The sequence below is a fragment of the Psammomys obesus genome, unplaced genomic scaffold (genome assembly GCF_907164565.1).
Source record: "Psammomys obesus unplaced genomic scaffold, mPsaObe1.curated_primary_1811, whole genome shotgun sequence".
Classification (NCBI taxonomy): Eukaryota; Metazoa; Chordata; class Mammalia; order Rodentia; family Muridae; genus Psammomys; species Psammomys obesus.
In genome coordinates this window covers 8,747,665-8,770,320 of record NW_026586383.1, presented here as the reverse complement: position 1 = coordinate 8,770,320, position 22,656 = coordinate 8,747,665, and the positions used below count along the sequence as shown (strand labels likewise).

Sequence of the window (22,656 nt, the reverse complement as noted above, 5' to 3'; positions counted from 1 at the left end):
TGCCTCCCGGGACTTGTCTGCCACTCAGGGGCATGGTCAGTTACTTTGGGGTCCTTGGGGCAAGAGTGCCCAAATGACCTTAGTTCCTGGCCGGTTTGACTTCTGGCAAAGTTCTGGCGGCCATGGCTGTGTCTATGGAGCCGGATCTCCAGCAGGGTGCCATCTAAGCATTAATATGGCTAGTGACCAAAAGAAGAAAATGAAGTAAATCTCACCTTCTTGATTTTGCAGCTGGAACAAAGGAATGTCAGAAAGATTAGATAGAGTCCCTAAGGTCACATAGCTGCACATGGAGCCAGGAATTACATACAGACCTACAGCTTCCATGCTTACTTCACGCACATGTACATATGCGTGTAAGGTTCATGTCTGAGGACCATAGCTCTGGGGGCCTGTCACATGCCAAAGCGCTTCAGATTCGGAATCGGTCAACTGAGGTTGACTCAGTGACCCGGATGGGCCCTCTCTCACCAGCAGGAACAGCTGCCACAAGTACAAGCATGTGAAGACCACCAGGCTCCTGGGAGCTCAGGCTCCGTGATGTCCTCCGAGGACCTGGCTGCATACCTGGGTGAGAGACGGAAGAGTGAGGCCACCGCTCAGGGCCCTGCCGAGGTAGGTATGTGAGCTTCCTGGAGAGGTTTGCCAGCCGCACGGGTCCTGTCAGAGGTTGAGGCTGGATAGGGCCGCACCCTGACTGCAGGACCCCTTGTTAAGCCTCCGCCAGGCTCTGGTGAGTCACGCCATGCTGTACTGCCAAGCCTCATCCCTAGCTGGTTGTGAGAGCGGGGAGGAAGAGTGTGGCTCCCCAGGCTGTGGGGCGTAGGACCAGCTCCTGCTCGCTAAGCCTGTCTTCGTCTATAGAGCTATGTGGCAGAGCTATTAGGTAAGGTTATTTGGAAGCTTAAATGAGAAGCTGCTCGTCAAATGCTCAGTTCCTGTCTGAAACAGAGTAAGTGCCCAGAAAATGACAGCCAGGGGAGAAAAGGGGAACAAAAGACAGTGAACAAAGAGAGTCAAGTCATCGTTGAGAGGCGACGTGGAAGTCGGAGGTGTTTCCTGGGCGAGGGAGTCTTCCTGGAGATGCCCCCCCCTCTTTCTTGAGTCCACATCATCCTCTCTAGCCAAAAACAGCCTGGGGAGAGGGGACCTGTCTACAGGTGTGTGGTGAACTGACAGCCTCCCAGAGACCAGGCAGGGAGAGCACTCAGCTGGAGGAGGTAAAAATAAACTGCCCTGTTGCTCAGAATCCTGGGGGAGTGGCTATGTGCAAAGAAACACCTGTTAAGCCTCAGGAAGATGGTTCATCATCGGTAAAGTTCTCGGCTTTGCATTCCCAGCACCCATGTAAATAGCTGGGCTTGGTACTGCTCCCCTGGAACCCCAGTGCAGTCGGGGAGGAGCAGAGACAGGGGATCCCAGTGGTCAGTGGCCGGCCCGTCTAGCCAAGACAGTAAGCGCCATGTTCAGTGGGAGACCCTGCCTCAAAAAATAAATGTGAAGTGCGACTAAGGAAGACATCTAACTTCAGCCTCGGGCTCTCCCCACACATGCATGTGAATGCACAGGCACACGATCACACACATGCACATAGGAGCCAGATATTTAGCATTTTTACTGCCCCTGTAAGAAACCCAAGACCTTAACTTGACACCTCGGCCCCAAGTGCAGCTGTGACAGCCACTGGACTGGGCTAAGATAAGGCAAACACAGTTCTCCCACACACACACTTATCCTTCAGTGTGAGGAATGTCAGCTCCTGGCTTTGAGCCCAGGCAGGGCTGACCGCAGCAGACTCAGATAACAGAGTGGACGGAGATGGAGTTTGGGGGCCCTGAATTCGAGCCGTTCAGTGGTGGGTGAGGCTACTGGCATTCTGCCTGTGGGAGTCTTGTCCCTTCTAAGCTGTTCTATGGACCCCTGACTGGCCTTCCCTACTCTGTGCTCCTGAGTGTTAATTTTGTTTTTTTTTCCTTGGCCGTGACCCTGTCCAGGCAGGGAGGGGCCTGTCAGTGACAGATGGGGACCCACCCTACCATTTGGCTCCATTAGCCGAGCGATCAGGTTCACCAACATGAGAGGCGCTCTGGCTCCTAATTGAATTCGTCTGGAGACATTACAGGCCGGTGCTGCCGGGAGGACAGCAGGGCCCCACAACACAGCTCTCCGATTAAATATTCAAGCGCATTGAAAGCTGAGCATCTTTATGGGTGTAATTACGGTGTCTCGGGCCATTGCCAGCTCTCCATCAGGGCCCTGAGGTTACATCCTGGCTCGGCTAAGCCACAGGGCTCCTTAGGGAGCATCCATGAACCGGCCTTAGCCGTTGAGTCCTAAACACACGAGGAGGCCAAGGCAGCAGGCCTCGGAGCCCGGGCCCGAGGCGGCTTATCCTGCCTCTCAGGGATCCCAGCGCACCAGCTAGGCGGTGGCCACGCACAGATGTCCCGGGTTCTTCAAAGAGCCACGTTCACTGCCCCAAGCCTCTGCCTTGCAGGGAGTGGATGACACCAGCTCCTCCGAGGGCAGCACGGTGGACTGCCCCGACCCGGAGGAGATCCTGAGGAAGATCCCTGAGCTGGCAGATGACCTGGAAGAGCCAGAGGACTGTTTCACAGAAGGTACAGGGCCATGGACCACCTCGTGAGGGTTTATCAGGGCCAGGGTCCTACCCAACACCTGCCTAAGCACCCTTATGCCCAGAACCAAGGCCTGTCACCCACAGGAACCAACAGCATCACAGCAGTTGGGGCACCTGTGTCAGAACAAGTGCTGTTTGTGCCCTGAGGACAGGCTCCCTGCACCTTCCTCCCACCTCACCCTCAGGAACACCTCCAGAGATTGTGAGCCAGCCCTCGAGTTTAAAAGTGAAAAGTGATTTTACCATGGAATCACCATGAACTGGTTGGGAGTGTAAAGGACCCCATGAGGCCCATGGGGTATCTGCTCCCTTAGATCTCTGGTGTCGTTCTGACAAAGGTAAGGCACATTACAGTCTCTATAAACACATGTGTGAAGGATGAATAAACAAGCACTTCTTGCTATGAAGGTAATTATGGCCTTGGTGACTTCACATAGATAGGAACTGTGGGCAGCGTCTCACTGAGTTTCTGCTTCCACTAAGCTGGACCCAGGCTCCATCCCAGCCATGTGGTAGTTCCCCAGCCCATCAAGGGTCATGCTGTAGCTCCCCAGACACCATCAGACTTAGGTCTCAGGGTTTATCAGTCTTCCAGGATATGTGGGCATAAGGTTCATTTATAGTAAGAAAGGAAGCTGGGGAGGGCATTGGAACGGCAAGCCCATCGTGAGCGGAGCCCCTGACAGGCTAGACTGGAAGAAGAGCAGGGGAACCACACCTCTCATGTTCCAGAACAGGAATCTTCCCCGGTCCTGCAAACACAGTGCCTTCCCTGAAGGCCAGAGCAACAGTCATGCCTGGGGACTATCCCTCAGTATCTGTTCTAGTTCACCTTCTGTCTGTGCTATGACAGAACACAATGACTGAAAGCAATGGGCGGGGGGGAGGAAAAGATTGGTTTGACTTCCAAGTCAGAGTTGCCATTGAGGGAACCCAAGCAAGAGCTTGAAGCAGAAACCATGAAGGAATGCTGTTTGTGCTAGCTCACAGGCTCATACTCAGTTAGCTTTCTTATAGCATCCATCTGCCTGGGGAATGGTGCTGCCCACAGTGGGCTGAGTCCCCATACATCAGTTCACAGTCATGAACATACCCCGCAGATGTGCCCAAAGAGCAATGAATGTGTCAAGTCGACAATTAAAGCTAAGCAGGGCCCTGTCCACCTCTCCCTCCAGGCTGCACTCACCGCTGTCCCTGCTGCAAAGTGAATACCAGTAAGTTTCCTTGGGCCACAGGCTGGCAGCTGCGCAAAACCTGCTATCGCATCGTGGAGCACAGCTGGTTTGAGAGTTTCATCATCTTCATGATCCTGCTCAGCAGCGGAGCGCTGGTAAGAGAAAGTGGGATCCCTACCTCCAGCTGGCCTGGCTTCCATCTAAGGGCCTCGGAGCTGCAGCTGCCTCAGCAGGATGCCCCAAGATCTGAGCTGAAAGTCCCTGGCTACTGGTGGAAGGAGAGTGTTAGGCCAGCACACCTCATGGGTGGGGCTCAGCTCAGCCCTCACATGGCTTTCTAAACCTAGATACAAACTACAAGCAATGCGGCTATGTCTCCCTCCTTACAGATGGAAAAACCAAGACTCGGATGGTTAGGGGATTCTCCCAATGTCACCAGCTAGGCAGTAGCAAAACCTAACTTCACCCATAGGCATCCGCAAAGCCTTGGCTTTCTACCCCTGACCTCCCAAACACACTGCCTTTTTCTGAGGACCAAGACCATCTTCCCCTAACAAATCATGTGCCAGCTACTTCTTCATATCTCACATCCAAACATCATGTCCTCACATATCAGTATCTGGAGAGCTTGTGGAAATGCAGGCCCAATTTGGAAGCTTGATGACAGAAGCTGAGAACCTGCATTTCCAACAATCTGTAGGGAGAGGCTGACATTGGCAGCCAAGAGCCACGCTGAAGAGCCAGTTCTTGGGGAGTAGAATCTGAGCCACCCCTGAGGCCACTGGCTGAATTGAACCCTGGAGAACAAGGAAAGACAGTTCTCTTCCCGTGAGCTCGGGCTCACTGCAGTGTTGAGTGCCCATCTTAATTTTAAAAAGTGGACGTGGACATCAGGAGGGACCTTCTATCCCGAGTTGGCCATGCTTCATACATGAGAATGCTGGCACCAAAGACTCAGCTGGGGTCTGAGCTAGCATGCGTAGGAGCTGGGACTAGAGCCCCACTCTCCTGAGTCTCTACCCATGTCTGTGTCCGTTCGTCTTGCTTGTCCTGTGTCATTTGCTCTCTAAAAACAAAAGTCTGCTGAATGCCTGAGAGCTGACTAAATGCCAGACCGCCTGGGAGGAGAGCCAGAACTGTTCAGTGTGTGGCCTCGGCCTTAAGGACGAGCACATGGAAGAAACAGGTGCAGAGAGGGGAAGGGAGGGAGAGAGGCCAACTCGGCTGAGTGGGCACTTCCCTCAGCACCCCACAGCTCCGTCTCTCCCATGGCCTTCCCCCAAAGGCTCCCATCTTTGTTCTGTACCCCATCGCTGCTCTGCAGTCCAGCGCCACCCTCCCTGTTCCCAGGGGAGCACCCAGATCCTAAAGCAGCTGTTCTGCCCAGCCCCACCCCCAGCAGCTTCCCCTCAGTCCCTATCTCCTTTCCTGTGGGACCAGACATGCACCAAACTTAGGCTTCTTTATGCTTTTATTTTGAGTGCTTAAAAAAAAAATAACATGAATTTTCATCTGACAAACTAAAATGAAAAAAAAAAAAAAAACAACTTGGAAATTATAGAAAAAGGTAAAGGGAAAAAGTTAGCCATTTTCCTGTCACTTGAAGAGAAACTCACTTTGAACACACTTAGGTGTCTCTTCCCAGCTTTCTGATGCATAGAGTATATAAATAGTAGAAAACTGAATGTATGTATACATTCTGTAATTTCTCAAGAAATTTCTTCAGGAAATACACTTCTACAAACCCATTCAACAGCCACAGCATCCGCCATTACAGGACTGCACTCTCGTTTGTTCAGTCTGCGCCCACATCCACGCCTCACACCTGGAGAGCTTGTAGAAACGCAGGCCCCGTTCGGGAGCTTGATGACAGAACCTGAGAACCTGCATTTCCAACAAGCTGCAGGGAGAGGCTGACAGTGGTAGCCGAGAACTGCACTGAGTAGCCAGGTCTTGGGGAGTCAAATCTGAGCCACTCCTGAGGCCTTCCACGCTGCCGTGGAGACACTGAATCCTTACCTGAGATTTTTAATGACCATCAGAGATCATTGTCAACAGTACTGAATGACATTGAATGATGATCAGAGATAGGTATGGGGTTGTCAGGGGTTTTTAATGATTGTCGAGAATATGAATAACAGACGGATGTTGAATGATGCTCAAAGATGTTGACTGATGGTCAAAGATGCTGACAGACTGTGGAGATTTTTGAATGCCTGCCTAGTCCACAAGGCAGGTGTTGAGGCCAGGTCTCTGACCCAGCAGCTTACTGAGGAGTTCTTGTGGATGAAAGAAAGAGGGAGAGCAGGGTGGGGGAGGGGAAGGAGCTGAGAGATGGTGTCTAGCCTCAGCTGATCCCACAGGAGCCCTGGCCACCCAGAGCATCACAGAGTTGCCCCGTGTAGAGGCAAACAGGTCTTAGGACTGTCCTGGAGGTGGGGGTCTAACCTTAAGGTACTCCCCAAACCGTGAAACTGTGCCCAGCAGCTGGCGGACTGCAGCCTCGTGCAGAGCCCTGTGGATGCCCCCAGTAGCATCCAGTGACTTCAGCATATCCTCAAAGTAGACTACTTCCTGACACGCCTTTGGCTCCCAAGGACTGGCTGTTTTCACTCCCACCAGCCACTGGGGCCATCTCTGTTCTTTCTCACCTTCACCTCAAATAGAAGGAAGAACTGCCACCCCTTTTTAATTTGAATTTCTTGATTACCTGTGAAATGGGGCCCTCACTTTCAGAAGCCACTTGGCGATCCTTTCCTTTCTTTTGGCCTGCCTGCGGATACCCTTCCGTGCTTTTATTTTTAAAATAAGTCACTGTGAACATCCCTTTGGTACGCTTCCAAAATCCAGTTTGAGGTTTCTTTTCTCACTTGTACCCAACAGCCCTGCGAAGTACCAGGCCTGGGTGTCCCTGTGGGCTGCACAGCCTCGGTTTATATCCTACAGGGCCTCCCCCTCTGTGCAGCTCAAATCCTCAGAGCAAAGGAAAAAAAAAGCATGGCCATGCCGACTACTGAGGCTGTTTTCCGAAGACTATGGGCAGGTTCTTGCTGGAGTCAGGACTACAGTGCTATGGGTCTCCTCCCTTCCCTGCAGGCCTTCGAGGATAACTACCTGGAAGAAAAGCCCCGAGTGAAGTCTGTGCTGGAATACACCGACAGAGTGTTCACCTTCATCTTCGTGTTCGAGATGTTACTCAAGTGGGTAGCTTATGGCTTCAAAAAATATTTCACCAATGCCTGGTGCTGGCTGGACTTCCTCATTGTGAATGTGAGTGGTTCTGTGGGCACTGTGGGGTGGGGTGGGCATCCCACCCTGGACAGCTGGCTGCAGCTAGTACAGACGGAGCCCTGATGGCTGTCTGTCAGGGGCCGCTTTGAGCACTGAGTGGGAAGTCAGGATAACTGCATGTCAGTGAGTGGGAAGTTCCAGCAGGCTCACAATTCAGACAGTGGTGACCCCATCCCCACCCCTACCAGTGAGCCCACCTGTCCCCAGCTTCTGTTAGGTAAAACCAAAGCAAGATGACACAGGCATTCAGGCCTTTGTGTCCTTTCACTGATTGCCAAGGCTCTGGATCTCAGGACTCTGTGGTCTTCAAACAGAGCCTGTCGGCCTGCTAGCTTCATGGTCTCCAGCCCTGGCTGTGCTGAAGATACCAGTAGAGCTTTTTAAAAAACACCCTGGGCAAGCAGAACACAGAGAGATTCTGGCCTTTCTGGTCTCGGGCAGGCTCCAGGCATCAGGGTTTTGTTAATATGGCCAGTCATTTCCAAGGTGCAGCTGTGGATGTGGACCTCTGAGCTGAGGGCACTGGCTCCTCCCTGGTAGCACCAAAAAGCAACAGAAAGTCCTGCTGGAGCTCATAGGCAGGGACTCTCCTAGCCTGCCTGCTAACCCCTGTATGGGGGGTCAGCCACGCATGCCACACACGTTCCATCATCACTCCCACGTTTCAACCACTCCACTGCTGCACCCCTTTGTCAGCCACCTGATTTTTTGGCTTTTCAATATGGCAACCTGCGTTACTTTCTCACCGCTGTCTAGCTGAGAGTTCCTGGGAGCATGGTGAGCCATGGGTTGTTTGTCTCTGTCTCCGTCCGCCAGCTGCCACCTGCATCAGGGTTTTGCACAGCAGAGATGTAGGAAAACATGTCTGTGTTTGGTATTTGCCTCCTGAATCTGGCTGAGGTCCAGTACAGAACATTCTGTCTAGCCTAAGTTGGCAATATCTCTGCAACAGGCCTGCGTGCAGCTCCCGTCTTTCCTAATGCCGCTGAGCCACAGGGTCTCACTACGAAGACCTGACGACTGAGTCACCAGCGACAGTTCTGTTCATGTGAAATAATTATTCACAAATGAAAAGAAAATGTTTTCTTCTAGATCACCACCCTGCCTAGAGCTCTTGCTTATGTAGATTCCATTGTTTTCCCATCCTGATCACCTTAAGAAGTCTCTTCTTAAGCCAGGTAGTGGTGGCACACACCTTTAATCCAAGCACTCAGGAGGCAGAAGCAGGCAGATCTCGGTGGGTTCGAGGCCAGCCTGAGTCTACACAGTGAGTTCCAGGGCAGACAGGGCTATGTAGAGACCATGTCTCAGAAAACCAAGAAGAAAAGGAAGAGGAGGTCTCTTCTTCATTGTGACTGTCTATCCTTCCTTCTACGCAGCCTTCTTCCCATCTATTTATTCCACCATTCATGCTCCTTCCTTGCTTCCCTCATTCATTCCCTTGTTCCTTCCTTCCAATAATAGTCCATACATTTTCACTTCTCCCATCTGCCCTTTTCTTCTAGCTAACCCTTCTTATTCATCTTTTTCTCTTCCTTTTATCCTTGCCTTCCTTCTGTCCATTCACCCGTTAGTATTTAACCCTAATCTATCTTTTGATTCATCCTTCTAACCAAACAGCCAGTCATTTAACCTTCTGTTCACTCTCTCATTCATCATCTATCCCAGCATCCATCATTTGTCCTTTAGCCATATGGTCTACCCTCATTCCATACTTTCTTTTCCAATGTAATAGTCAGTTTAAAATGTCTACTAGGATCACCTGGGAAAAGAGTCTCAATTGAGGGATTCTCTAGATCTAGTTGGCTGGTAGGCATGCCTATAAGGGATTGCCTCGATGGTTAGCTGGGATCGGAAGAGCCACTCTGGACATATGCTGCACCCTTTCATGGGCTGGCCCCTGAGCTGCACAACAGTAAAGACAGATGAGCAGAGGCAGCAAGAAATCAAGCAGGGACCCCTTCATTGTTCTCTGCTCTCACTGGGGATATGATGTGACTTCCTGCTGAGATCTGCCTGGACTTCCTCTCACTGATGGGTGTAGCTTGGAATCAGAAGCCAGACAAGCCCTTCTTCCCCCTAGTTGCTTTTTCTTGGGTTGTTTCATCACAGCCACAGAAATGAAGAAGAACATGATCTATGAAGTTTGAACATGAAACAGCCTTCCCTGAAGGATGTGTACAAGATTGACATAAAATTGGCCTCAAACCTTGCTACCCCAAGACAGACAGACAGACAGATGGGTGCCCTATGGTGTATGAAGCCTTGTGTTAGCGCAAGAAGGGAGTCTGTCTCGTTTGTTGTGGTAGGTGCTGGCCCTGCAGACTAGGCCACCCATTCAGAGAATGGGTATTCATGCAGACACAGGGAACCACATGTCAACCCTTGCTTTCTAGAATCCTAGTGTGGCTACCAAAATAAGTTAACTACACCTCAATTCAGCACCAGCTAGGATCTAATGGGTCCGGGTCACAGCCCCATCAAGCTAACCTTGTTCCCAGAATGTCTCCCCCAGCACCTTGAAAGTTCCTGGAAAGTTGACTGTTTTTCCATGACAAACTATGTCCTTTTCCATCCTTGGGACACATCTAAAGAGAACTGGCAGACCAATAGGGACTCATGTCTACTGAAGCTAGATCTCAGACAACTGCTCAGCTACGAGAATTAGCTGACTTCTGGTCCGACTCCCTGCTTCCCTCTTGACTCTTTGATTTTACAAAGGGCAGATGTGTTCCAATCCAGCAGGTCACAGAAAGCCAGGGACAAAGAGGGACTAAACATACACATACAAGCAGGATTCTTTCCAATTTCCTGAGCAAATACAATCAAGAATAATTTTAAATCCTTCAGAATAAATATATTAGTTACTTTTCTGTTGCTTTGTCAAAATTTCATGACCTAAAACAACTTGGGAAAGAAAGGTTTTACTTTGGCTTATGGTTCCAGAGGGAGAGAGTCCACTATAACAGGGAAGAATGACAACAGGCAGGGAAAGCATGGCAGCATGGGCAGGAAGCTTGATGATCATGTTTCCATACTCACACAAGAATGGGGTGGGGGGGAGAGAAACAGGAAGTAGGACAAGGCTATAAATGTTCAAAGCCAGCCCCCAGGTCCTAATGATGCATTTTCTCCAGCAAAGTTCCACCTCTTAAAGGGTCCATAATCTGATCAAATAGCATCACCAGCTAAAAACCAAGCCATCTCTCCAGCCACATGTGAGCCTGTGGGGGACATTTCTCATTTAAACCACCACAGTGAGCTTTATCATAGGCCTAATGAAGTGACATCAGCTCCCCAAATCTCTGAAAGTCAGTCAAAATGTCAAGGTTCTTGGGGCTCAGCTAGCATCCTTGGAGGAGAAAAAGAAGTCTGACCTCATGTATCTGGGGATATGGTTGGCTAAAAATGGGTTTTCTTGCCCAGAACTGGTAATGAGTAGGTTTTGAGAAGATCACAGAAGATGAGCAGGAAGAATGTGCAATCTGCAGGAAGGGATGGAGTGTTGTGCCTTGAACTCACAGCAATGCTGATTGCCTGCATACAATGGGGCCCATCAACACCGTGTCATGACTGAGGAGAGGCTCTTCCACCCATCCCCAAGGATCTATAGAGAACTGGTGATTGCTAGAAGAAAGAGAGATATCTTCTTAATAGCGTAGCCACTAGTTAGAGGTCCATGCTCCCATAAGCAATCCTGATGAAACTCACTGGGTCATCAAAAAAATATGAAAGTAAAAAGAGACCCAACTAGGACATCAGCAGAGGATGAAAGAGACAACAGGGAACCACAGCAGGTGAATATGATCAACATATATTCTTGTGAAAATAAAATGAAATCTGTCGTTATGTATAATTAATATGTACTAATAAATATCTTAATTCAATAAAAGAAAAGGACTTTCTAGAGCTCAGAGGAAGGTGGGAGCCAGGACTATGGGCTAGAGAGAGAGCAGGCACTGGGAGGCCGGGCCTGGAGCCGCTGTCCCTTCCCACCAGCCAACATTCTGGAATCTAGGATGATGCTTCCCTTTCCACCTGCCCCAGATCTCTCTGACAAGCCTCATAGCGAAGATCCTTGACTATTCAGACGTGGCATCCATCAAGGCCCTTCGGACCCTGCGTGCCCTCCGACCACTGCGGGCTCTGTCTCGATTTGAAGGCATGAGGGTAAGGCTGGTTTCGTAACTTCTCTAATGGGCAGCATTTGGCAAATCGCCCCCAGCTCCCCCGACCCAGTGCCCTCCACACCATGACCCAAAGTGGCAGCTCCCACCTCCAGCTGTCAGCTCTGTGTCATCCCTTCCTGATCACACTTTGATGACACTGCGCAGTCTAACTCTCTTGTCCCCCTCAAGTCTGAGTTTAAGAAACTCTTTCCTTGTTACCCAGAAATGCCACCACTCCCGGGCCTCAGACCTCACGCCCTCAGGGAAGTGCTCCTGGTTGTCCTCTGTCCCTTGGTCTTATCCCTAACAGAGCACCCACTGTTCCGTGTCCTGTGACAAGTGAGTCTTCTCTGACACTGAGTGTAAATGCAGAGAGAACCTCCACTCAGCGCCCCGCTGAAAGCGTCATCGCTCTGGACATGGTCTTTACGGCTTTTTGCTCACACAGCCCTTTCCTTCTTTATGGCTGCCAGTCTCCTGCCTGACTTACCTCCATCAGTGGCTCAAAGCAGTCACCGCAGCTTCATGAATGGTGGAGTTTTCAAATCAGCTTGCAGGCTGGAAAGATGGCTCAGCCAGTACAGTGCTCGCCTTGCAAGCATGAGGATCTAAGTTCAAGTCCCAGACCCCATGTAAAAAGCAGAATTGTAAAAGGCAGGCCTGAAGGTGCACGTGTATAATCGCAGCGGGGCAGAGAGGGCCGAGCGGGTCCCCGGGCTCACTGGCAGCCAACCTACCCTACTTGGTGAGCCCAAGGTCAATGCAAAGAGGAGGTGGGTGGGGTTTCTGAAGATGACCCAGAAGGCTGTCTCCCAGTCTCGTGTGCAGGTATGTGTGTGAGAAAAGCGGCATTTGGGGATTTCAGGTTCTGTTCTGTTTCCCACCAGGTAGTGGTGGACGCGCTGGTGGGCGCCATCCCGTCCATCATGAACGTCCTCCTCGTCTGCCTCATCTTCTGGCTCATCTTCAGCATCATGGGCGTGAACCTCTTCGCAGGGAAGTTTTCAAGGTGTGTCGACACCAGCAGCAATCCATTTTCTGTTGTGAATTCGACAATTGTGAGCAACAGGTCCGAGTGTCACAACCAGAACCACACTGGCCGCTTCTTCTGGGTTAACGTGAAAGTTGGCTTCGACAACGTTGCCATGGGCTACCTGGCGCTTCTACAGGTGGTGAGTCAGCCCTGAGGCCGGCAGTTCTGCCCTGAGGCTGTCAGTTCTGCCCTGAGGCCGTCAGTTCTGCCCTGAGGCCCGTCAGTTCTGCCCTTTGGCTGCTTAATAAATGGAGTGTCCACACTCCTTCAGAAGATGCCACAAAAGGCAGCACTGAGTGTAGGGTGAAGCCATCCTCTACTTCCACGGACTACAGCACCAGATGAGAAGCCTTACTAATGAGTGTGAGCTCACAGGGATAAAGTTAGCCAAGTCTGGCTAAGATAATTAAGATGGACCATCCATGGGGCTATATTGAGGGTAATTATGTATACACACACATATACATGTATGTGTCCATGGGTTAGGGTTAGGATATATGTATGCATGCATGTATAAATGTGTATATATGTGTATGTGTGTTTATTGAGATGGCTTACGATAGGATATACAAAACAGGTGCTTATACAGGGCTCTCCCTTTCACTTCTCGTTATCTCCTGTAGGACAATTATAACTAAGTTTGTTGCAATGGTGGGTGCTATTGGTGATAACGGCCAAACATGTTCACGTGAGTCACGTGTGCATCACTTGTCCACATCCGCATCTTCATCCAGCCCCGTGTTGATTGACGTGAGGTCACAGTTACCTACACATTTCTTATTGGATTGTTACTGTCACATTTATTAGTCTATTCGTTCCTGTATTCCACCCCGTGTCCATGCCTCCAGGGAGCAGGTAGTCTCTGTGTAACAGTGGCCTTCCGGGGGCACTGTGTGTGACCCCTGGAGATTATAGTCAGGACAGGATGCGGAAGCCAGGGCTTTATGAGGAAAATGGGCAAGTACATTATTCAAACAGCTCATCAAATACTCTAACACCTTGGGGCCAGCAAAGTCTCTCTCATGCCTGAGATATGCTGGCAAGCAGCCCGGCTTTTGAGAGCCCAGGGAGGCTAACCTGGGCTAGGAAGGCGGCTCCGTGAGTAAGCACACTTGCTAGGCGAGCATGAAGACCTGCACTCACATGCTCACTAATCAGGTGAAATTCTGGGCATGACGACACTCCAGCCCAGTGCTGAGGATGTGAAATCAGAGACATTGTTAGAGCTCACTGCCTGCTATCCTGGCTGGAGAACAAAGTGTAGGTCCATGTTCAGGGAGAGATCATAGGGGAACATGGCAAAGAGCAAGAAGAGGGCACTAGACAACCTCCTGTCTCCTGCACACACTCTCTCTCTCTCTCTCTCTCACACACACACACACACACACACACACAAATGCTAAAACTGGGATGTGGCCAGGGACTGAGCAGGGAGGAAGCTGTGATCGGGATGTAACATATGAAGGAGAGTAAATAAGGATTAAAGGCACCACCACGCCCAGAGTGTATCTTATTCTTGTCACATGCATGAACTGGGGAAATGATTGAGAAAACAGAAGCCCCAACAGAGTATAGAACAGTATCAGTTGTCCTTGTAACTAGACAGATCCCCAGGGAGGCCATATTCTAGAAAGTTCCATGTCTTCAACACCACAACGTTCAGGATTACTGGAAGTCATATGAGCTTAGCCAAGTCACCCAAAGACTTTTCCTTTCTTCCCTCTCTGCCTGAGCTCTTTCCTCTGCTCTTAGCATCCTGCTCGCTCCCACTGAGCCACCATGGCCTGAGACGAGTCCAGCCAAATGGACAGACACTGATTGCCCTCCACTTCTTGTTTCCAGGCAACCTTCAAAGGCTGGATGGACATTATGTATGCAGCTGTCGATTCTGGAGAGGTGAGTCTCGGCTCCTTGTGCTCATGGCCCTCCCATCTGTGCAACCTGTCGCACTGACTATACCAGTGATGACATTTAAATAGCCTTGGTGCCTGAAGAGCCAGGCGTGCACAGGTTACCCATGTCTGTGGCGACACCCAGCTGCTATGCCCCTGTCCACACATGCTCTTTAGGCCTCTCAAGCACGTCTTTGGCTCACTACTGAACATCGACGGACATCTGGATAGAAGTGGTTTTATTAGTTACTTTTCTTCTTGCTGTGACCAGCTGAAAGAAGCAACATAAAGAAGTTACTTTGGCTTACAGTTCAAGGGCATACGGTCTCTCATTAGAAGGCATGAGGGCAGGAGTGGGAGCCCGCTGGTCACATTGCTGTCCCAGTCAGGAAGCAGAATGGACAGGAAATAACTCACCTCTTCCTGCCAGCTTTTCAATGTTAAATGTTCCACAACCTTCCTGAATGGCGGCACCAACCGGGGGCCAAGTGTACAAACACTAACGTGTCCTATAAGGGAGGCATTTTACATTCAAATCCTCACAGTGGCACTTCTGATGGGATAGGGCCCCTTCCTGCCATGGTAGGCACAGCTGGCATCCTGCCAGTGTCCCCTTAGCCCCTGGAGTCCTCAGGAATTCCCACCCTCTGTTTGAGGCTTTTCTTCAGGTCATCAGATCTTGTTCTGGGGCCCCTCCCAGAGGACAGGGATGGGGTGTTCCTGGGCAGCTCTCATAAGTCTTGGGAGTTCGTGGACACAGCTTCCTGACTCTGTGGTGGTCCACGGTGGGGTGTGTTCGCCATGAGGTTGGCACTCCAGTTGCCTACAGCAGCAACATAGTTAATATCGCCCTCTCTCAGCCTTTCTTATCTGCCATTGCTCCCCACCTCTGTCAATCCTGCTAGAGGTTGGCTTTTAGGGAAAACCTCAGACACATGCCCTCCTTGAGTCCCCTGCTTTGTCTTGACCACAGGTTAACAGCCAGCCAGTGTGGGAGCAGAACCTGTACATGTACCTCTACTTCGTCATCTTCATCATCTTTGGTGGCTTCTTCACGCTGAATCTCTTTGTTGGGGTCATAATTGACAACTTCAATCAACAGAAAAAAAAGATAAGTGGAGCTCAAGTGTCTCAGCCATAGTAATGAATCCTGTACTTCCTATCCCTTGGACAGCTGTGGCCTCATGGCTACAAGCCAATGATACTTAGAGCTCTTCCTGTCTGCAGTACCAAGCTGATATTTGTCCCTTGGGTTGGGTCTCGCCACTGCCTGGTGTCTGGTGCCGCTACAGCGAGGGAGCTATATTTACAGTGTTCACAATGCTATAACCTCTCCAAGGTTTCCCATCCTCCACTACAGAGACCTCACTCTGCTCAGCTGGAGCCAGGTGTCACAGACGAGTCCTAAAGAAGTACCAAGGGGGAGCGAAAGGGACCAGCATCTGCCACTCTAGAACTTTAAGCCCCCAGGGAACCAAGTCAGAACATCTCAGGAAAGGCCAAGGCCTCCGGCATTGGCAGAATCCCAACCTCTTGGGAGGGAAGAGAAGGTTTTTGCCTCCACGCTTCCCACAGCTTCATTGGAACCTAATCTCAAATATTTAGTTATAAATTATGAGTGTTAAAGGTATAGAAGGCTTTCTCATTGTACCAGCATCTTCGCCCAGAGTCCTATTCCCAAGCCCTCTCCATTCTCGGCAGGAAACGAGCTTTGCTTCAGAAACATGGGCAGTAGATCATACCCTGCTACCTCAGTGTCTTCAGTGGGCCTAGCACTGTGGTAAAGCACGTGGCTGCAGAAACCCAGGCAGGGAGTCTCCCGAGGGCTCGTTTCCTCTCAGGCCAGACACTCCCTGGCCCTTCCTGCAGAGGCAGGGAAAAGGCTGACGTGGTCCTTCCTATACAGAACACTCAGGTTTTGGCTTCTCTAGGGGGGAGGTTGTTATCTTAATAACACCAGCGCGCCCCTCTCCTCTACCTAGGGGGCCAGGACATCTTCATGACAGAGGAGCAGAAGAAGTACTACAATGCCATGAAGAAGCTGGGCTCCAAGAAACCCCAGAAGCCCATCCCACGGCCCCTGGTGAGCCCCTTGTGTTTCTCTCTCTCTCGGGGCAGGTTTGTGAATTAATTCAGCCTAATCCTGGGCTGAGTGGGAGCCGGGCCAGCACTGTCTGGGGGAGGTCTGGGGCAAGTTTAGAGGTGGAAGTGATGAGGCCCCAGGCCCCAAAGGTGAGAAGTTTAAATGAAGTGAAACAGCTCCAACGGGCACTTCAATAAGCCTGTCTGGTGAGCTCTGCCTCTCCTGCAGCCTTAGGGTCAATCATGGCTTTGGACACAGAGCACAAAACAGTAAGGCTGGCTAGGATTTCCACACGATGGCATGGTCCTCACACAGGTGACTCTGGTGAGTCCAGGCTGTCAGAACCTTTACAGGAAGGAAAAGTGCTATCACCTTTGACACATTTTATGGGCCAATAATGAGAATCAATTTGTCACTGTCCTAGAATCTGCTCAGAAGTATTAGACCAGGGATGAATGGCAGGAGCTTCCAGACCCCAAAAGGCAGGAAGTGCCTTCTATATCCCATAAGATGAAGATGGTTGGGTTTGGATAAGTCTGAGCAACGGTGTGCAAGGCCTTCTGAGGAGACACACACAGTGCTGGGGAGATAGCTATTTGTAAAGTACTTACCCTGTTAGCACAAGGGCCCGAGTTCAATCCCCGTATCCACCTGCCCCTTGCTCTGGTGAAGTCTACACTCTAAATCTCATCTTACCCATAGAAAAAGCTAACGGCTCTACAGGCCTGGGTGGGTTTATTCCGTAATGCTCTCTCCTGCAGAGCTCGCTAAGAGCAGGTTTCACACACTCCGCGTTGTAAGAAAAGAGTAGACTCCAGGCTGTAACATTATCGCGCACTCTCCATCATCTGCGAGCACAGGGGGCCAGCCAGACGTGAGCCCTCACAGGCCGAGCCTGCAATGCCAGGAGCCGGGATTCCTAACCCCGACCTGATGCTCGCTTGGTTTAGCCAGAAGTCACGTAACCATCACTGGGCCTCTGTTTTTTCCTCCATTTTCAGCGATGACATGGAAGGGCTTAGTGGCCCAGCAACGCCCCACCCGAGCCAAGACAAAAGCCAGCAGTCACACACAGAGCCGGGCCCTCTCTGGCCTGACTCTCTGCTCTGACCCAGCAGGGCAGCAACCCGCCCCCACTGCAGGGCTCAACCTTGCAGCAGCGCTTCCCGCCACCCACCTGGAAGCTTCTGGAAGCACCTTGGTAGACTATGGCAGGTTCTTCTCCATGACCCTAAACACAGCCTCCACCCGTGAGTGTCCCTGTGCAGTGTTAGTTAACCAGAGCTTGCCGGATGGCTATCAAATGCTGAGGTGGGCTGAACTCATGGCTGCTCATCCTGTCTTCATTTCCCTCAATGCCTTGAGGACCCGCTGCATGGCAGGCACTAGGCAGATGCTAGGATTCAAACTGTAAGCCAGCTGGACACAGTTCCTGCTCTCGGAGAGGTTGCACTGGTGATAGAGCAAATAATCAGCAAGAACCACACACATGCCAACTCCCAGGCTGGAGAGACTGCAGCAGGGGAAGAATGGGGTGAGAAGCTGAGGGTGCCCAAGACGCCCTGAGAGCTCTCATAGCTAGGAGCTGGAGGCAGGAGACCGGAACACACTGGTCTGACTCCTCCCTTTCTCTCTCAGAATAAGTACCAGGGCTTTGTGTTCGACATCGTGACCAGGCAAGCATTTGACATTGTCATCATGGTCCTCATTTGCCTCAACATGGTCACCATGATGGTGGAGACCGATGATCAGAGCGAGGAGAAGACGAAGATCCTGGGCAGGATCAACCAGTTCTTCGTGGCCGTCTTCACGGGCGAGTGTGTCATGAAGATGTTTGCCCTGCGCCAGTACTACTTCACCAACGGCTGGAACGTATTCGACTTCATAGTGGTGATCCTTTCCATCGGGAGTAAGTGGCAACCATGTGCGCGCGTGTGTGTGTGTGTGTGTGTGTGTGTGTGTGTGTGTGTGTGTGTGCGCGCGCGCAGGTGCATGTGTGCCATGATATACGTGTGGAGGCCAGAGGACTCCTCTGGTGTCAGCTCTCACCTTCCACATTGTTTGAGCCAAAGTCTCTCATTGTTCTCTGCTCTTTACGCCAGGAAAGCTGGCCCGAGAGCTTCGGGGAGTCTCCCGTCTTACCATAAGGGCACTGGAATTACAGACACAGGCTCCCATGCTTCGAAGCATGAGGGCCTTTCCCGAGGAGCTAGGTCCCCAGCCTTAGCTCACTTTTTCAAACACTCGTGCAGCCTTCCAAAGGCGGCAGACTTTAAATGCGCCGGGTGATCTCAGGGAAAGAAGACATTATCACGCTATCACAGGTGACAGGAAAGGAGCCCGTGCAATGAGGTCCATGCTGTAAAAACACTGGGTGTTGATGACACCTCTGTTCTTTGGGCGCAGTGTTGTCTACCGTTGGAGAAACGGAGCCACTTACCGAGTTCTGAGCACTGGCCGGGTGCCCCAGGTCTTCAGCAGCCCTGACCTCATCTTATACATCTAAATCGGAGCCTCAGAGATTAGGAAAGTTCTGCACGGTGACAGAGTGTGTAAGAGGCAGATCTGAGCTCAGATAGGCCTGTGTTCTTCCTGTGAAGTAGCACACATACACACACACACACACACACACACCAACAACCAAGTGACTCACCTGCTGTGACCAGATCCCTGGTTTAAGAAAGATGCCACCATCCTGGCGGGAAAGGCTGCAGTGTGAGAGCCGTGGCTGTATTGTCTCCCCATCAGGAAGCCGAGAGTGACGGGCGCTGGTGCTCAGCTCACTTCTTTTCACTCAGCCCAGGACTCAGCCCAGGAAGGGGATGGGCCACACTTAGGGCTGAGCTAAGAGACAGACTTTCCAGAACGTCCCGAGATGTGTCTCCTAGGTTACCCTAAATGCGGGCAAGCCAACCACAAACATGACCTGCCACATTCCCCCTGGACTCACGCGCTATCTGACGCTTAACTCTTAAAAGGACAGACCCTGACTCAGCAGCATCATACTGAATCATGAATACATCTCAGTCCGTTAGACCCTGGCCCACCTACCCTTTGAGTCAGAGCTGAGCTGTGGGCTTAATTTCCATGAATTTGCTCTCAAGAGCTGTTGGCATCTAGATACAGCAGACAGTGACTCATCAATTCCCTCACCGGTGTTAAAGCAGAATCTTGGGTTGTGTTTATGGGCTTGAGGTTTTAATCTGGCTCTGTGTTGTCTTGGTATTGCCGCTGGGTTGTTGTTGGGATTTTCAAAACTTCTGAGTTTAAGATTGAGATATAAAAAAATCTACTACATGTACGTGATATACAACCTGCCAGGCTCGGAGGTTTGTGAAAGCGTTCCGCACTCAACACCACAAGGGCGCTCCTTGCCTCGGAAAGCCTTCTCCCTGCTCATTGGTCATTTTGTTAGTTAGTGCTGAGGTCTCCCTTTCACTTGCTGTGGTGTCCTGTGCCTACAGTACATGAGACGGGAAAAACACTGTGAATTTAAGTTAGCCTGGCCTAAAATGAGTTCAAGGCCAGCCTTGGCTATAGTGTGAGGCTTCCTTAAAAATAAAAATCAGACAACAAACAAAAGATGACCTACCCTCTTAGGCTTATTTGACTTGGCATAACAGAGGTTTTGTTGTTGACTGGCCAATGGGTTTGGGGCTTTTTTTTATTTTGTTTTATCTTTCAAAACAAGAGATTCAAAAGGACATTTTGCTGTGTGCTTGCTTGACTGTTGACTTTACATAGAGACCATGTATCCTGTGAGGCTGTGAGGACGGCTTCTAATTACCAGTTCCTGGTTCCTGCAGCCCCATCCCTGGACAGGAATCGCTTCTAGGCACAGATGGGAAACCACCTGAAGAGCCCGCATGTCCAGCTTTCTCCTTTTCCTCCCATTCTTCTTTCCCACCAGAAAGATGTTTATTGTTGCAGTGGGCATTCTCTTTCCTAAACAATCCCGGGAAAATGAAAGCTGCACACCACCTGCCTGAAAGGAGTCGATGCTTCCAGGGAGGGAAGAAGGTTCCCGTTAGGATAGACTTTAAGAGAAGAGCTTCCCAAAGAAGCCATTCATACACATAGGCCAGATTAGAGGTCATTTAGGGTACGTGCGCTCTTCATGTTTCTACCCTTTCCAACTAATCATGGCTAGGATTAGGGGACATCACTGACCCTGAAAACGCCTGTCTCTATGGGCCCTAACATAGAGTTCAAGTACAGCTGGACATGAAAGAGATCAATTAAAACCATTGTGCAGACAGCTGGCCATTCAGAACCTTTCTTGTTTATCTGTCAGCGATTTGCCCAACTCCCAGCCTCCATTATAATTAATGTGAGTTCCATACAATTATCTGCGGGGCCATGTGCCAGGAACTGGGTCAGTCCTCACAGTGGGAGATGGAGAGATGAGTCACAGGGGATCCTAGCCTAACCGCAGCACAGAGCCGGGGTGCAGAAATGGGTGCGGTGGGGCTGTGCCATGTTGGAAGCAAAGCATTGTGGACATGTGGGCCAGACTACCGTCACTTCCTGGTGAACTTGGCTGTGGAGAGGGGGGGGTTATTATGATTATTAACATGTATCATTTGAACAAATTAAATATTTGTGATAGTCCTACCCATGCTTGCATGTTGTGTTGAAGAAGACAAGGTTTTAGGCAAACCATAGAGGCTAACTAGTAGGATATTCTGGGTAGAGAGAAAGATAAGAACATATAAAGGTCAAAAACCAATCTGAAGGAGGGATGAGTACTGCAATGGACAGTTACCGAATGGTACCTTGTAGCCTAACCTCCTTAAATATGGACGCCTATACTGACAAACGATGAGGAAACCTCCTTAAATATGGAAGCCTATACTGACGAACCATGAGGAAATATGATCATAGCCAATTCATCAGAGCTCCTGGTTTGAGATGCTAATTAGATAATTTTCTGCCCTGTTTCACAGGTCTGGTGTTTTCTGCTATCCTTAAGTCACTTGAAAATTACTTCTCCCCAACGCTCTTCCGGGTCATCCGTCTGGCCAGGATCGGCCGCATCCTCAGGCTGATCCGAGCAGCCAAGGGGATTCGCACACTGCTCTTTGCTCTCATGATGTCCCTGCCTGCCCTCTTCAACATCGGCCTCCTGCTCTTCCTCGTCATGTTCATCTACTCCATCTTCGGCATGTCCAGCTTCGCTAACGTTGTAGATGAGGCTGGCATCGATGACATGTTCAACTTCAAGACCTTCGGCAACAGCATGCTCTGCCTTTTCCAGATCACCACATCAGCCGGCTGGGACGGCCTCCTCAGCCCCATCCTCAACACGGGTCCCCCCTACTGCGACCCCAACCTTCTCAACAGCAATGGCTCCCGGGGGAACTGCGGGAGCCCAGCGGTGGGCATCCTCTTTTTCACCACCTACATCATCATCTCCTTCCTCATCGTGGTCAACATGTACATCGCGGTGATTCTGGAGAACTTCAACGTGGCCACCGAAGAGAGCACAGAGCCCCTGAGCGAGGACGACTTTGACATGTTCTATGAGACTTGGGAGAAGTTCGACCCGGAGGCCACCCAGTTCATTGCCTTTTCTGCCCTCTCAGACTTTGCAGACACTCTCTCTGGCCCTCTCAGGATCCCAAAACCCAACCAGAATATATTAATCCAGATGGATCTGCCGCTGGTCCCTGGAGATAAGATCCACTGTCTGGACATCCTTTTTGCCTTCACAAAAAATGTCTTGGGAGAATCTGGGGAGTTGGATTCTCTGAAGATTAATATGGAAGAAAAGTTTATGGCAACTAACATTTCCAAAGAATCCTACGAACCGATAGCAACCACCCTCCGGTGGAAGCAGGAAGACATCTCGGCCACAGTCATCCAAAAGGCCTATCGGAACTATGTGTTGCAACGCTCCTTGACGCTCTCCACCCGCCTGGATGTGCCCAGGGCTGAGGAGGACGATGCGCCGGCCCCTGGGGAAGGCTATGTTACCTTCATGGCAAATGACAGCGGCGGACTCCCAGACAAATCAGAAACTGCTTCTGCCATATCGTTCCCACCATCCTATGACAGTGTCACCAGGGGCCTGAGTGACAGGGTCAATGGCAGCACATCTAGCTCGATACAAAACGAAGAGGACATCACCAGTAAGGACGGGAATGGCCCTGGACCTCGGTGAAGGCACTCCGCCATGCAGGGCGGGATCCAGTGTCTCCCTCTGCTGTGATAACTCCTTCCCTCTGGAGGTGTCTCCCAGCTACGCCTCACCAATGCATGCCCCTGGTCACACTGTGGTCGTGGTGTCAGGGCTGAGAGGGGACATCCTTGAGAAAGCCTCCCCCCACTAAGAATCAAGAGCCAAGGTCTTTGATGTCTCTTCCCAGAACA

At 50.8% G+C, this 22,656-nt stretch overlaps 1 protein-coding gene across 3 annotated transcripts in view; it reads left to right on the top strand.

Annotated features, from left to right (window-relative positions):
- Nucleotides 1-22,447, top strand: part of Scn10a (sodium voltage-gated channel alpha subunit 10) — an 81,149-nt gene extending 58,702 nt beyond the window's left edge. For 2 of the 3 annotated variants that reach the window (XM_055601603.1, XM_055601601.1), the window contains 11 exons: nucleotides 475-615; nucleotides 2,498-2,621; nucleotides 3,817-3,971; nucleotides 6,913-7,086; nucleotides 11,155-11,277; nucleotides 12,164-12,448; nucleotides 14,152-14,205; nucleotides 15,175-15,312; nucleotides 16,180-16,284; nucleotides 17,923-18,193; nucleotides 21,231-22,447. In XM_055601603.1, the coding sequence (XP_055457578.1) occupies nucleotides 475-615; nucleotides 2,498-2,621; nucleotides 3,817-3,971; nucleotides 6,913-7,086; nucleotides 11,155-11,277; nucleotides 12,164-12,448; nucleotides 14,152-14,205; nucleotides 15,175-15,312; nucleotides 16,180-16,284; nucleotides 17,923-18,193; nucleotides 21,231-22,447 (2,787 nt within the window). The remainder of the gene's footprint in view (nucleotides 1-474; nucleotides 616-2,497; nucleotides 2,622-3,816; nucleotides 3,972-6,912; nucleotides 7,087-11,154; nucleotides 11,278-12,163; nucleotides 12,449-14,151; nucleotides 14,206-15,174; nucleotides 15,313-16,179; nucleotides 16,285-17,922; nucleotides 18,194-21,230) is intronic. The other variant, XM_055601602.1, reaches the window with a different exon arrangement.
- The last annotated feature ends 209 nt before the right edge of the window (nucleotides 22,448-22,656 follow it).